The sequence below is a fragment of the Homarus americanus genome, unplaced genomic scaffold, assembly GCF_018991925.1.
Source record: "Homarus americanus isolate GMGI-L3 unplaced genomic scaffold, GMGI_Hamer_2.0 scaffold13041, whole genome shotgun sequence".
NCBI lineage: Eukaryota > Metazoa > Arthropoda > Malacostraca > Decapoda > Nephropidae > Homarus > Homarus americanus.
In genome coordinates, this window is record NW_024749663.1 from 1,038,717 (window position 1) to 1,052,821 (window position 14,105).

General features: G+C 40.4%; 1 protein-coding gene across 2 annotated transcripts; it reads right to left on the minus strand.

The window, feature by feature from the left end:
* Positions 1-783: 783 nt before the first annotated feature.
* Positions 784-9,244, minus strand: LOC121853715 (glutamate receptor 1-like). 2 transcript variants are annotated; one of them, XR_006086391.1, is made up of 12 exons: positions 9,186-9,244; positions 7,698-7,801; positions 6,014-6,104; positions 5,489-5,647; positions 5,207-5,298; positions 4,600-4,742; positions 4,144-4,358; positions 3,335-3,490; positions 3,077-3,183; positions 2,535-2,698; positions 1,882-2,139; positions 784-1,644 (listed from the first exon to the last, which is right to left on the minus strand). XR_006086391.1 is itself a non-coding variant. In XM_042348055.1 (11 exons), exons 1-11 carry the CDS (start codon positions 9,234-9,236, stop codon positions 2,036-2,038), a joined length of 1,386 nt encoding a protein of 461 aa, XP_042203989.1. In that variant the 5' UTR covers positions 9,237-9,244; the 3' UTR covers positions 784-2,035. The 2 variants fall into 2 exon arrangements, 1 of the variants encoding a protein (XP_042203989.1); XM_042348055.1 differs by having other exon boundaries at positions 784-2,139.
* Between the last annotated feature and the right edge of the window lie 4,861 nt (positions 9,245-14,105).

Below are 14,105 nucleotides of genomic sequence, written 5' to 3' on the forward strand. Positions count from 1 at the left end.
AGGGCGCAGTCAAGCACGCAGGAACATTGTGGTGGAATGATTGATAAAAGAGAAAGGAAGGTGAAATACAACCTGGAAGGTGGGTGGTGATAATCAAGTGTACCTGGAAGCCAAGCCGAGGATCAGAAGAAAGGTTTACGAGGCTAAGAAATGTGAACAGAAGGCATTTGTGGATAAGCTGGATAATACTGATGTTGGAGGTGAGATATTCGGAATAGTAGGAGCAAGGATGTAGTTGTTGAGCAGTGTGAGGCAAGGAGAGGAAATGTGGAAACTAAGGATGCTTCGAAAATACTATATGGTTGTCTGCTGAATGAGGAGTGTGGTTGGGGGGGGGTGTAGGGTGGTGTAGGTACAGTTGCTCTGGAATAGTTGTAGAAATGTTGAAAGCAGGAGACGATGTTGGTCTGCCTTTCATTATGGATGGTAGCAATAAGGGACAAGGATGCTGGTATAAATGACATGAATTTGATATTTCTTTTTTTTTGTTACAATTGACAGTCTTCATGAGTACGATGTAATAGAAATTGTTTCCGATTTTATTACTATATCAAGAAAAAACAAAAATGGCTAGAGCTCTATCGTCAGAACACTCCTACAGTACCTGAGTGTCCCTGGGTTTGGGTCTTAATAATGGGATATCTCTGGGTTAAGACCTCCCAATGACTGGACACTAACACCAAGACTTCTCTGTCTTGCCTTCCCAACATTCGTCACAACAGATATAAACACAACTCGGTTCTTCTGGGGTCTGTATGATACCATTGGGAAAGAAACTACAAGAAAGATTTTGCTTTTTATTCTAACATGAATTCCATAAGACATTGAGGGTGTAATGCTGTTGGAAAACTGAATAACAGCCAGAAAGTCATAAATTTAATGTGCCAATTAAATTTAATCCAATCATATAAAGAGTCTGGCCTAAACTACCTTCACAGAATAACATTTATGACTTTCGAAAATTATTCAAATGCCTGAATAGTAAATGCAATCATGAACACCGTAACTACATGCTTCTGATTAACTATAGACAGTATTTCCAGATTTAGGATAGAAGGGGAGTGTAGGCGAGCCATAGGAGGGAGAGTTGGCCAGGGTTCCTCTCTGACAGTTTCCTCAGCCAGATGAAGTGTGTCGCCATAGTGTGCCACCCATCAAGGTAATGCCATCTACAAGTGCCTGACTTTCATTAGGCAATTTACTGTATACCTAAATAATCCTGTAGAATAGATAGTGGTTAACATCCATTGATGAGATCACCTGTAATATTATCACGGAGTAAAGATCCTACAGTGGTCTCCTTAACAATCTAAAACACTGAAAACCTAATGGATCTTCTTGACACTTAACACATCTGTGGGTCTCATCTCAAGATAATTATCACATTAAAAGTGATTCCTCTTAAACTAACAAATGTCCACCAATTGAATAACCTGCACAAGGATATAATAATCTATCGGCAGAGCTATTCAACCAGTGGAGAGGAACTTGAGCCAGAAGACTATCAAATAAGTATGTTTGTTTGGGGGATACTGCACAGAGCCTGGAAGCAACCTTACACGTAATAACTATAGAGAAAGACCGGTAGCTTGTCCACCTGAGATGATGTTATTGTCTTCAGCCACTGTTAGCTTCCTTCTGGCACTAAAAAGAAAAATCATATCTGACCTGATTTAGGTGAGGAATTCTACCTGGTGTTTACAACTTCATTTGAAAGAGCATCCTAGTTTTTCAACACTAAGCAAACAGATCATGTGATAATAGTTCCACGTGTGAAGTGATTAACCTTTAAGGGTAGAGTGCTGTAGTGATTAAAGGTTCCAATAGGATACTTGATAATTACATTAACTGTGTCAGGAGCATAATTATTGAAGCACTAACCTCAAGGAATTAAGAGAAGACTCGGAGACCATCTTGTAATCAGTGACCGTGAGGGAGACTACATGCAATATTTTCTTAGATCAACAGCTTTTTAATTTAGAAACGGCAATAGTAACTAGTTTTAAGAGGCAGGTTCTTGAGTTTCACTTGAGCCTTAAGTTGTGTGAGCAACATGATGACCAGGAAGTGTATCAGGTGATCCAGCACGTGGGGAGTACACCAGCTCCAAAAGGAAGGAGACCAGCCCTACCAACATTCCTGCAGCGAGAATAAACGCACGGTGTCCTCAAGTCAATTAATTCTTCTTGCAGAGAGTCAGTAACTATCCAACCATTACGACTAATATTTTGGAATGTTATGTTTATTTACATTGAATAATTGATTAAGGTTAAAATCTGTTCAATACATACTTACCTCAAGGGGCAGTAATTAGGTAACAATCAGTCTATTTAAACCTGTGACGTTGGCTATTTGTGCCAGACTTTCAGGTGAGCTACTCCGTGGATACCTTGTATATCTCACTTGTCACATCTCTGGTTCTTGTATTGGAGACAGTGGCTAACTAAAGCTTGTATGGAACACAAGAGAAAAACCATTAGGAGAAGGGGTTGGATTCATCACTAAAACTTGTCTTAAACAGCCGTGGTACTTACCGCCAGCATACACACAAAAGACACCGTAGAAGTCCCTGAGATTGAAGCTGCGTTGAGTGTTGGTGGAGCTGCCGAAGGACTTGCTATTGAAACAGATCTCCACATTTCTAATACCCGTGAAGTGCAGATAATCCAAGATGCCGGATTCCTTAAGCCGCTGAATGCTGTTGAAAGGAAAATAGTTTTGTGTGTTTCAGTGTTCTATAAGGTTTTATCAGCCCCACGACTACTATGTTACAGAAATATTGGAGTACCACTATAAGAGGGTCCACACTTACAAAACTTCAAGAAATACATAATTAAATGTGGACAAATGTCTCATCACATCGGTACCCCTTACAACAGTCCTCGCACTCTGCTAAGTCTAATCCTTAACCATTAAACAGAACTTCAACTACTCAACTTGAGTTAGTGTTTAACTTTAACACAACAGCGTCAGCTGATGGTGAGCCAGACACAAAATTATCTCCCATTAGCAGTGAACATGTGTGACCCTGCAAGTGGTAAACATAGATGTACAAACGTGAGGTACAGTAGCTTACATTGGGTCGACCTGCCGCTTGAGAGACGAGTTAAATGGGAAGGCAAAGCTGAGGCTGGTGGCGGCCAGGAAGGGCTCAGACGCCATATACATCGGGCATTTTCTGGACTGTAAAATCATTATCATAAGTTAAATGGAGTCAACCTGATGTTTAAAAACCTAACTGCTAGGTATTTATTATCATTATTCATGTAAACAAATTTGGAGCTAAATATTCAGTTGAATAAATATTAAGATAACTTTAACCTGAGACAGTCACCAGTGCAAAGTGAGCATGTATTAAGTACAAGAGGCCCTTCTCGCTGGCCAGGAACGCGAACTTCCCTCGTGGGACATCAGGGGCTAGGGCCACGAAATCTTTGGGCACCACCGCCTGCTGGCGCAGCTTGTGCAACACATTTCCTTCCGGTGCCAGCTGTATATAATAAAGTTATGCATTAGCCGTTAGGACTTAGACAAAAAGAGGAGAAAAGTTAACCTTGTATCAGTTTCATAATCTCTCGCCATTGGCGAGACTACCCATTAGGAACACTGGAGATAAAAGGCACCGTATACTTAACCAAGGGTACAGAAAGAGGCATCGTAATTGGCACTGCACTCGACAGCCTCCATTACCTAAACTGTTAAATTAGGGACCCATTCACAACTGCGGAAACCCGCGACCATAAGGGCAGGAACGCTGTACCCACGCGGCCGCCACACCCCTTAATGGCCTCTTAACTAATACTAACTCCAAACTTCTCAAAATATGGAACGATGTGAAACTTAACTTATGAGGACATAAAAAGAAACAAAAGGATCAGATATCGAAGACAAAATAACACTTTATGATAACGAATAAAGACCTGGACAGAAATACTCGTGTTAGTAAAAGAAAAACAGAACAGAATCGAGGAAATCTTTGAGCGAATCACAAGAAAGAAAGAAAAGTAAAAAAGGAAAAAGAGCAACTATGAGAGACGAACGAGAGTGAGGAAGTCGGAAGACCCTTAATAGGCAGTAAAGGTTTATGACATAATATATACAGAGAAAGAAACCTGATTATAACATACGCGGGTGCACATTTACCATCATGTAGCTGTGAACCAAGGAGCCATTTAAGACAATACAGGGAATGTCTGTCTGGACCAACTCCTCCAGGCTGTTGAAGGGGAGGCGCAGCTTGGGCAGGATCAACATGGCCTTCAGGTTGGAGCGGTATACAGACCCCAGGATGAAGGCCATCAACAACCACGTCCCAGCGATGATGCGCAGGGAGTCACCGCGCGGCAACCAGGATGATGCTGTGGTGATAGTGATGATAGTGAGTCACCGTGCAGCAACCATGGTGATGCTGTGGTGATAATGGTGATCATAACGAGAAACAACCATGATATATTCTCATTAAACACTGTTGAACATGTTATCAAAATTCACTGCACAATACATGAGAGACAGTTGCCTCTGGTCCCACTTAAATGAATGATAAACTGAAGGGTTAGGTGAGGTGAGCCGAGACAGGTGGTGAGGTAGATGAAGCCTTACACTGCGCTAGAAGAGCAGTCAGCGTCCCCAGGCAAGAAGTCCACAGGCTGGCCCGGACGCTCCTCTCGGCTTCTAGCGGCTTTCTCACTGTTCGTATAGACGTTCTGCCGCCATCATCATCAATCTCGCTACCACCATCAAATCTGAAGAAACACCATATCATTACCCTTAAACCAACAGATATGGTGACCCAACAGTAAAAAAGTCATGTTATTTGCCAATCATTAAACAGCTAATGGGATATCAATTTGCCAGCCATCCCCAGTACTTGCCAACATTGTGTAACAGAGAAATGATTGACTGCCCGACCTACTGCTGGAGCCGAGCAGTGTGTGTGTGCGTTATCAGTACCAGCTGCTGTGTCGTGTACAACATTAGATCAAGGTCTATATACGTTTCTATTGACGCTTGTACCCTTGGTGTTTATTTTCTCCATAATCAGAACAGAAGGATATTGTACAGAGCCAAATCTCATTGGATAATTTCCCAAAGCAAAAAAAAAAAAAAAAAAATCCTATCTCTAAAATACTAGCAGAGTAAATCCCATTAGTTCAAGCTTGACCACTGAAAGGAGAGGATTAATATAAGATTTCGTTCAATCACTCACGATGGACGAGGCAGGGGGCGAGCTCGACTCCATTGAACAAAGAAAGTCATGATGAACACCACCACCATTGTCGCCAGGAACAACAGCCAGGACTGTAAAAAAAATGTTCAGACCACGAAAAAATTGTGTGTGTGTGTGTGTGTGTGCGTGCATGTGCTTATGGTATACTCAGTTAACAGAGAATCACATATGGTTAAACTGGTGAGCTCCATGTGACTCTCAATGTTAAATTATTTTTTTTTCTTAATCAAAAGTAACAAAATATGGTTAACTCTTCCTTACCGAGAGGGTGTAAGGCTTAACGAACCCGGTTAGGTCTGCCTCGATGCTGGGCAGTTTGTAGAGGATAGACAGTTGGTCAGTGTAGAGCGGCACACTGAAGTCAACAGCCTTAGCTCGCGCTTCACCTATGGTCAACACTGTACCCGACATGGCTATCTCCTAAACATCAATTTAACTGTTGTAAAAAAACTGTATATATATATATTTTTTTTTTCACATAAATATATATTGCAAATTAAAGTATCATGAAAACTGATACAGAATGGTTAATGATAAAAAAAAATATAGCTGTATTTATACTGCTTGTGCAAGGTGTGAGAATTATTGGATGTATGTTATATAAGTTCCTAGTTATGTTCGCTATATGTGTCACTATTAAAATATCTAAAGTCACATTGGTTTCTATTTACTAGATGTATGGCAAAGGTGTTGATGGCTGGTGGTGGTGTAGTGGTGTTGCCCCTAACTGGAGATCATAAGTTTGAAATATGGGCAATGAGATATTTAGTGATATATGACTCTCACCTTGCGGACCACCATCCCCATGATGCCCGTCCAGGAGCCGTTGCTGAGCTGTGCCCCCCAGTAACCTTCCCTAGGCACCACAATCTCATAGCTAAGGCACCAAGCAAGAACAGTCATGAGATAAGTGAAAATAAATTTTTTACTTATTTTATTTCAGTAATTCAATCATATGGTGAACTTTTCTCAACGTGAAGGAAAGTTTTGTCACGTTAAATATTCAAGTACAGGTTTATCGCCACGAGATAAATTTGTTATAATTCTCAAATATCATTTTTCTTAACATTATGATGGACAAGTGTGGATACGAGCCAAGTGAGAACACCAAGAATAACAAAACTGGAAATAACTATTAAACTCTGTGATACAAGAGGTGTACAGTACACACACTAATGAACTGAAGGCTGGTGGAAAGGTGTGAGAGAGATAAGGGTTCCACAGTGAGGAGTGGGAGGGAGCATGGAATGAAGATAAGTGATTGTGAATATTTTTGTTTTCTTTTTAGTTAACATGTGAGGCAATCTAACAGCCCCGCCTGTTGAGTGACATTTCAACTACCCAATTGTGTTATCTGTTGTCTTGCTGTTCCAAGTCCTCATTATAAGGTATTTGGTGAAAGGAGGTGCCTGGGCAGTCAACTTGACTCCCATCAGCCATTGACGGCACAGGTAAGCTTCGTCTTTGCGGTGTTATTTCCTGTTATTTGTCAGGGTGATTCTTTTTTTTTTGGGGGGGGGGGCACTCCCCTACATCCTTGTGTAAGGTGGAGCACAGAAGCGTTTACAGTGCCCAACAGGGAAGCATGCTTAGGTCATGCTTGCCTTTATGTCTCATGAGTTAAGGGCGTAGAAGCCTGAAGAGTCAGTGGTTTATGTCATCAAGTTATTGGAAGCTCCAACAACTTGTCCCTGAATACGAATTCGCAACTTTCGATGTACACCAGGTACCTACTTTACTGCTAGGTGAACGGGGACTAATGGGGGCTAGGAAGTATGTCCAAACAACTTACACCGGCCCGGGAATCGAACCCGTGACATCTCGCTTGCGAAGGCAAGAGCGGTACCACTCTACCACCAGCACCCCCTCAGGGTGATTTATTGGTGGAAGAAGTTTTCGTTGTTGGATCCATTACAGTTTAACATTTTGAAGTTTATTTTTTGTATCATTTTTGATGTGTTCCTTTACCAGGACTCTTAGAGATTATCCGATGCCCTGGGGCACTGATGATAGGGTTCTGCTAAAGGGATCTGCCACATGCTGGGATGACGTGATAGATAATGATAGTTCCACAGGAGTTCAAACAAAAAAGAATAATGGCTTAAATCTCATTAGCAAACTGACCATGGAAATATATAGGATCACAAATGAACAAGTCAAGAGATAGATGAATTGTCTGATATGAAAAAGAGGTAAGGACGAAGTGGAGGATTGATCACTGATGAGGATGAATACACATTGTAATTCATATAACAGTGGTAAAATGAAGAGGAAAAGCACCAACCTACACAAGACCATGATGACAGGTGAGGGACAGATGCGATGACCACTGTCAGAAAAAGCTTAAGAGTTCTATAAGTGTGAACAAATACCATAACACTATAAGAACAATACACTACAAAAACTACAAAAGAACAACAACAGGACAAGAGATGAACATTATAAGACCAACTCGCTACAAAAAATTTACCAGAAGTTTAGTTTCTGAGCAATAATGTCCAGGACAGAAATGAGGGTTCCGTTCAATTTGGGGGGCTTGGAGTAACGGTCTATAAGCATCACGAAGGGCGCCCACTGTCGAGTATACATCAGAGAGTCATCAACAATGTTATTTATCCTGAATTACCTGAAGATTAGACACCCCAGTTTCTTCCACCTGAAACAATCACTCCAATGCTTATGTTTCATTCAGGTAGATTTTTTTTGTTTTTTTCCTCCATAAATTACAAAAAAATCAGAATTCCACTTAAATAGATGTCTCAAGAATTATGTTGGGAGTATCTGGTATGTCTTTTCATCATAATCGGCCTGTCTTGTTTTCGAATGACATGAAACGTGGATATAATCATCTCAGTACTGTATACGGATACATAACATATATTAAAATCAAGAATATCAATAAATAAAAAATTCATGACACTGCACTAAAGGTGGTCTGTGCTGTGTACCGTAAGTTTTGAGCTTTTATCTTCACTCATGGGTCCGACGCTGGATAAATATACTATTTTCTTAGATTTTTTACCTTTGAGTTTTTGAGGGGATTTACTTTTATTGTGATCAAGGGATACACCCACATTTCAAATTTCAGTATTATTAGTTCGTTTTTCCGCCACCACTCTCCATCGTGCGCTGCAGTAAAAAGTCCCAACACGATGGCCCCGTCAACGGAGGATGTTTACAACTCCGGGTGCGTCTCTTCCTCTCCGCCGACCAAGCACTGAGAATCCATGGCCCAACCCAACACGCACCTGCCGCTTGACCTGACGCTAGCCTGTCTCTGTCCTGCCCCCTCCTGGCCGCGTCCGGGCGAGTTGCTGCTGCCTCCAACTTATACTCCCTCACGCAAGCGGTGTTTAGCCACTGCCCCTATTCTCTCCTCCTAAAATTCACTTCAATCCTCCCTTTATTCTTCCCCTGAACCTCCTTCCCCCCTGTCACTAGCATTTCATGTTCCTCTCCTCGACATTGTTACATAACTATTTGACAAATTTCATAACCGAATGACAACACATATCGAATGACAATCTAAAATAACTGTTGGTGGTATGTCATTCTCCAATTGTTACATTCTCAAACTATATGTAAACTGTCGGTTTATTGTTCACGTCTGTCAACTTCATAACTTATGTCAATCACTTCCGTTAGCATGAACCAACAGTTATTTTAGATTGTCATTCGATATGTGTTCTGTCATTCGGTTATGAAATTTGTCAAATAGTTATGTAACAATGTCTCAACGGATATGTGAAAAGGTGTATAAGGGTAGTTAATTTGCAGGTAAAGTACACTGGGATGCCTAATCTTCAGATGGTCCTATAGTTATATCATGGAAATAAGGTTTTGTTGATTTTTTATCTAACAATAAAAAAAACCCAAAGTATGATTTTACTCAAACTTATGTTATTGACCAAATGCTTTTTACAAAATCTGTGCGAGTCCCAGAAAGACAGTCACTTACCTCCTCGACGGCGACTTTAAGACAAGGAGGAGAGCCAGCAGCGGCAGTCATGGTGAGGGTCAACAACACAACACTCTTCTCCCCAGCTTCCTCGTCGCCTTAAATACTTCTCCATCTCAATAATTGAATAAGCACAAGATTAATCCTTCTGGTGACAAATGAAATGTTGGAGAGTTATAGCGCGTTGATTAGGTGGTGAAATATAAGGCCAGAAAATTATTCATCTTGGGAAAAAAAAATCCAGCTTATTCTTGAGTGTCACAATACTGAAAAGAGGTCATGTGTGTGTGTTGTGTTATTATAAAATGTCACCCTCTTAATTATCTTCTCTGACCTTCTGTGACCTTACTCAGAGAACCCAGAGAATATCTTTCACCGTATAAAGTCGTATTACACTTGGATATATTCGTTCACAGAGGAATATACACTGGTAGGTATAACATCAATTTACCTATTAAGTGAAAACGAAGGTATTTAGATCCTGTGTTAAGGCAGAACAGGAATAGTCCCAATGACATAGTATGAACGGGTTCCTAATTTTATCAGCTGAGGGACATTTAGCATTTGTATAGAACTTTATTCTGGCATTACTTTTATTTACTCTATTATCGACGATTAATTCGCCAGATGATCAAGAGTTAAGCTAGCCCAAAGTATTTCACTAAGGTCACAGTTGAGATGGATTCATTCCCACACACTACCAAACTCAATCTACGGCTGTGTTGAAATACCGGAAGTGTAAACATGAAGTCGTGATGCTGTTTTCTTATCAAAGTATATATCATAAAATACATTGGTATTATATTTCATTGAGTCTTATATTTCACTTTATACATCATATCAATGCTTATTTCACAACAAAATTTGTGTATAGCTCAAGAATTTATTATAATTTTCAGCATTTCGGAGACGTCCAGCTCCCTTGATTGTTTGTTTGAAAACTTCTACATTGCTTTACCCTTTAAAGTACTATATTTGCTGCAATGTTATTGAGGGCTATTTCAATTATATCCACTAATTACAGTTATAAAAGACTTTAACGTAAATATTAACACAGGACATGAATACCTGTGTTTGCTTTATATACAGGTATGTGTTTAATAAAATGACTGACTAATTGTCAGTCACAGTAAGCATTTGATACATAATGATAAGCCAACTTATTAATATAACACATAATTATGTCAACATGGGCCTGGCGTCCTCCCTTGGGTCGTTGGTTCGAACTTGTGATTCGGTTGGTTCGACTTCGATCACGAAAACTTGTAACTTGCTCAGCTGTTCAGTTTGTTTCCAGCAGCGAAGCGTACCGGTGACGAACTCCGCGCTCTCCACTCTAACCTCCATCCATAGCTTATAAGACCTGTTATTTGTGCTTGTGCGTGTGTGTCAAGGTAAAGCATCGCTGGTGTGAGGCATTACTCGGAAGGCGCAACTCTTCACCAAGCGGAGGATCAGGTAAGCTAGTCATAGTAAGGGCAGGTGAACTGCTGGTGGGATGATTTATTAGACGTAGAGGTGGGCAGCTACGGGTGTTGTTGGCGAGAATTACGAGCTACGGATAAAAGGAGGTAGAAGGCGACGGAGAGAAGGAGAAAGAGATTATTAGCGCACAAAACACGGGGTGAGGGGGGAGGATATTATGAAGATAATAGGGTAAAAGTTTTGAAGAGCACGGTAGCCATTTGCATTGTTGTCCTCGCAGTTTTCGAGCCAACATTCCGTCCACGTGTTCATGAGTACCATTTAAGGCTTCACTGTCGTCGCGAGGAAACTCTTGTCATTGTAGGTAATGGCGTCTGGCCTCGTAGAAGTAGATTGAGGAATTAAAAAATAAGGAAAATGTTGGATTCCTCGAGGCAAAAAAAATATTGTAAAATAAAATTTTGGTGAGGTGAATTTGTGTATGTGTGTGAAATTTGATTACGTAAACTATGAAATTTTTTGATAAAGGGTGGGCAGTAACTAGCCAGGGAAGGAGGGTATTTATGGCGTCGTGAAGGGAGGAGAGTGCTCGCTAAGAAAGACCTCTCACGTCCCCGGACCCCAGGTTTCATGTGCCCCTCACGCGACCCTCAGTAGTTGTAAGGGAGTCGTTATTTCCTGATACATGATGGGATAATCAATGTTTAGATCCGCATGATGTAAAAGTAAAAGGTTTTCAAAAGGTTGGTGTCCTTGCACTTACCTCAAGTCTGTTGCTGACATTTTAACGGCCAGTTTTGCCAGAATATACCAACCATCCGAAGGGGTAATAAGCTGATAAGTGTGAAAAGATAAATAAAAATTAAATAAATAAAATGAAAGTTGAGAAAATTAGTAGAGTTCCTCCGTAAAAGGCTCTCTCGGAGGACCATTTTCAATTATTACCAAAGAAGATGTAATTTTAGGGTAAACTTGTATATTGTTACATTCACCTGGTGTTGTATAATATTTTCTTATTTATCATTTGTGCCATTGGTCTGCTCTCTAGCTGGCTGGGTGGTCGGTCATTTCTCTATTACACAACGTTGGCAATTGCTGAACATGTCCTGGTGGTTTCTTAAACACTGTTGGCAAGTACTGGCTTCAAAATGTATCTGTACCTGTGGCAGTGTTGGTCAAGTTTGGTCTTGACTGAGCTCACACTCGGTGCTGTCACAAAACTCTTGCAAATTGTTCCAACAGTTCACAAATCTCACCCCAAAAAAGGTTTGCCCTGACAATTTTCTGAACTTGTGGCGGGTATTTGCCAGCTCCGGGTATGAACTTAAGAGTTAATAATTTGATATGACTTGATTTGATTTTCATTGGTAAATGTTAAAGTACATTCCGAACTCTTTCCACTCTGCCTGTCCGTCTGTCTTGTCTACCACCGTATTTGTCCACCGACGTATCTATTGTCTACGCATGGTAAGAGTGGGCTACATATTGTCATGGTCAGTCTTATATTTTAGCTAGTCGTTTATCTATATTGTATACTTAATAATGCTCTTTAACCTTGGTTAGTTTCATCATCCAAAACATGGCGGGAAATTATTTTAAGTCTTAAATGCCTGGTGGAGCAAAAGGTTCCCAGTGACTGGAAAATGGATTATGGGAGTCCTATATTCAAGCAGGGCGATCATCACTCCACGAATAATTATATACCAGTGAACCTGACCAGCATAGTATGTAAAATACTAGAGAGCAACCTTGTGAGGGACTGCCAAAGTGACCTTATGCAGGGACGCTCCTGTTTAACACAATTACTCCAGGTACTGGATGTTTGGATTCAAATTCTGAAGCAGGATGGCAATATCGACAATATATATTCCTGAATTTTTCCAAGGCATTCGACAGTGTACCCCATGAAAGGATGGATATTAAACTAGATGGGTACGGGATTTGGGGAAGTGTCCTAGCGTGGATCGGAGACTTTCTTCATGACCGCAAGCAGTGTATGATGATTAATGGTACGAAATCGTCTTGTGTACCCTACCCGTGACAAGCGGGGTACCATAGGGTAGTGTATTGGGCCCTTTGTTTGTTTGTTTGCTTCATAAATGACATTTCCATCTGGAGTTTTGTCACCCCGTCTGGTCCCCTAGACATGCTAGAGACTGTCAATTGATTGAAAATGTCCAAACTTACTCCGTTTTACACACTTACCACAGCCATCCTTGATAGGCTCTACAGAATGGGTTAACAGTTTTCAGTATTTCTCTCTGGTCAATTGTTACTGTTATCTGTAAATAAAGATGCTTTAATTTGTTATGCTCATAATACTGACACTGACAATGCAAAAACAAAATTCATTACAGTATTAGAAATTTATTTAAGTACAGTGTACCCCTTATAGGAACACTTGCTATCAACTTAAGAATCCATATATTTTTAACCTTAAATTTTTATTCAAATAAGTTCTGATAACATGTACATTTTAAAGGAGTAATTGATGAACAAAATATAATATATACCTGCTGCTGCTGCTGTGTGAACAACGTGTCCATTGACTGCATATTGATCTGGAGTAAAGTGGCTTCTACTTAACACATTAGATGTATTGAGCTGTTTCATTGTTTTATCCTTCAAATACGTCATATATAGTGTGTGCAGCCATTCCAAGCATCTGTTAAAAAGTATGATGATTAAAAGTGAGTAGTTTTAAGTGCCTAACTAAGTAAAGCACTGAGTATTCGTTCCAGAATATGACCTGGACTTCGGCATGATAACTTTTTCTGGGGTATCTTACTGGTTTGTGGCATTCAGACCTTCATTTCAAGGTCATGTGCTTAAACGAATATTAACTCCGAACTGAATATTGTTATATAACTTAATTTCAACAAAACAATTACATATTAATATTAACTTCATTTTTTTTCATCTTTGGGAAAACGATGGAATTTCAGATGGTTTGATTCTTCTTGTCTTTCCCACACATGACAGACATGAATCATGGGACCTTGTCTTAGGAACTATTTTTTACACATATGACAGACTGAATATACCGCAGTCTTTTCCCCAAATGTAAACAAACAGCTGACACGTAGCAAAAGACTCGGTCGGATCAGCGCCATCTATATTTAATGCGACATACTTCAAGGCGTCTATACACTCCACTGATATGCTGGAGTAATAGTTCCTTCATCTATATTTCTTGGCCATACGTCTCCCAAGTTTGTGTATATCCCAGAAATTCCTCAGCTATATATATATATCCAAGGTGATCCCCCCACAGTGTCCACCAGTATGTCTCATAGTGTCCGTCTTATTAAAATAGGGTGTCCACAGGATGTCCACCGAGGCTGCAGCAACATGCATGATGCAGTAGTGACGTCAAGGGGATCAATACACTGATGGTGGGGGAGGGGGATGTCTGCTGCCTCGCTGTCAAGGTTACGACCACCACCACCACCCTCCTAACCCCCACTCCCCCTCCTCGTTATTATCTTATTCCTT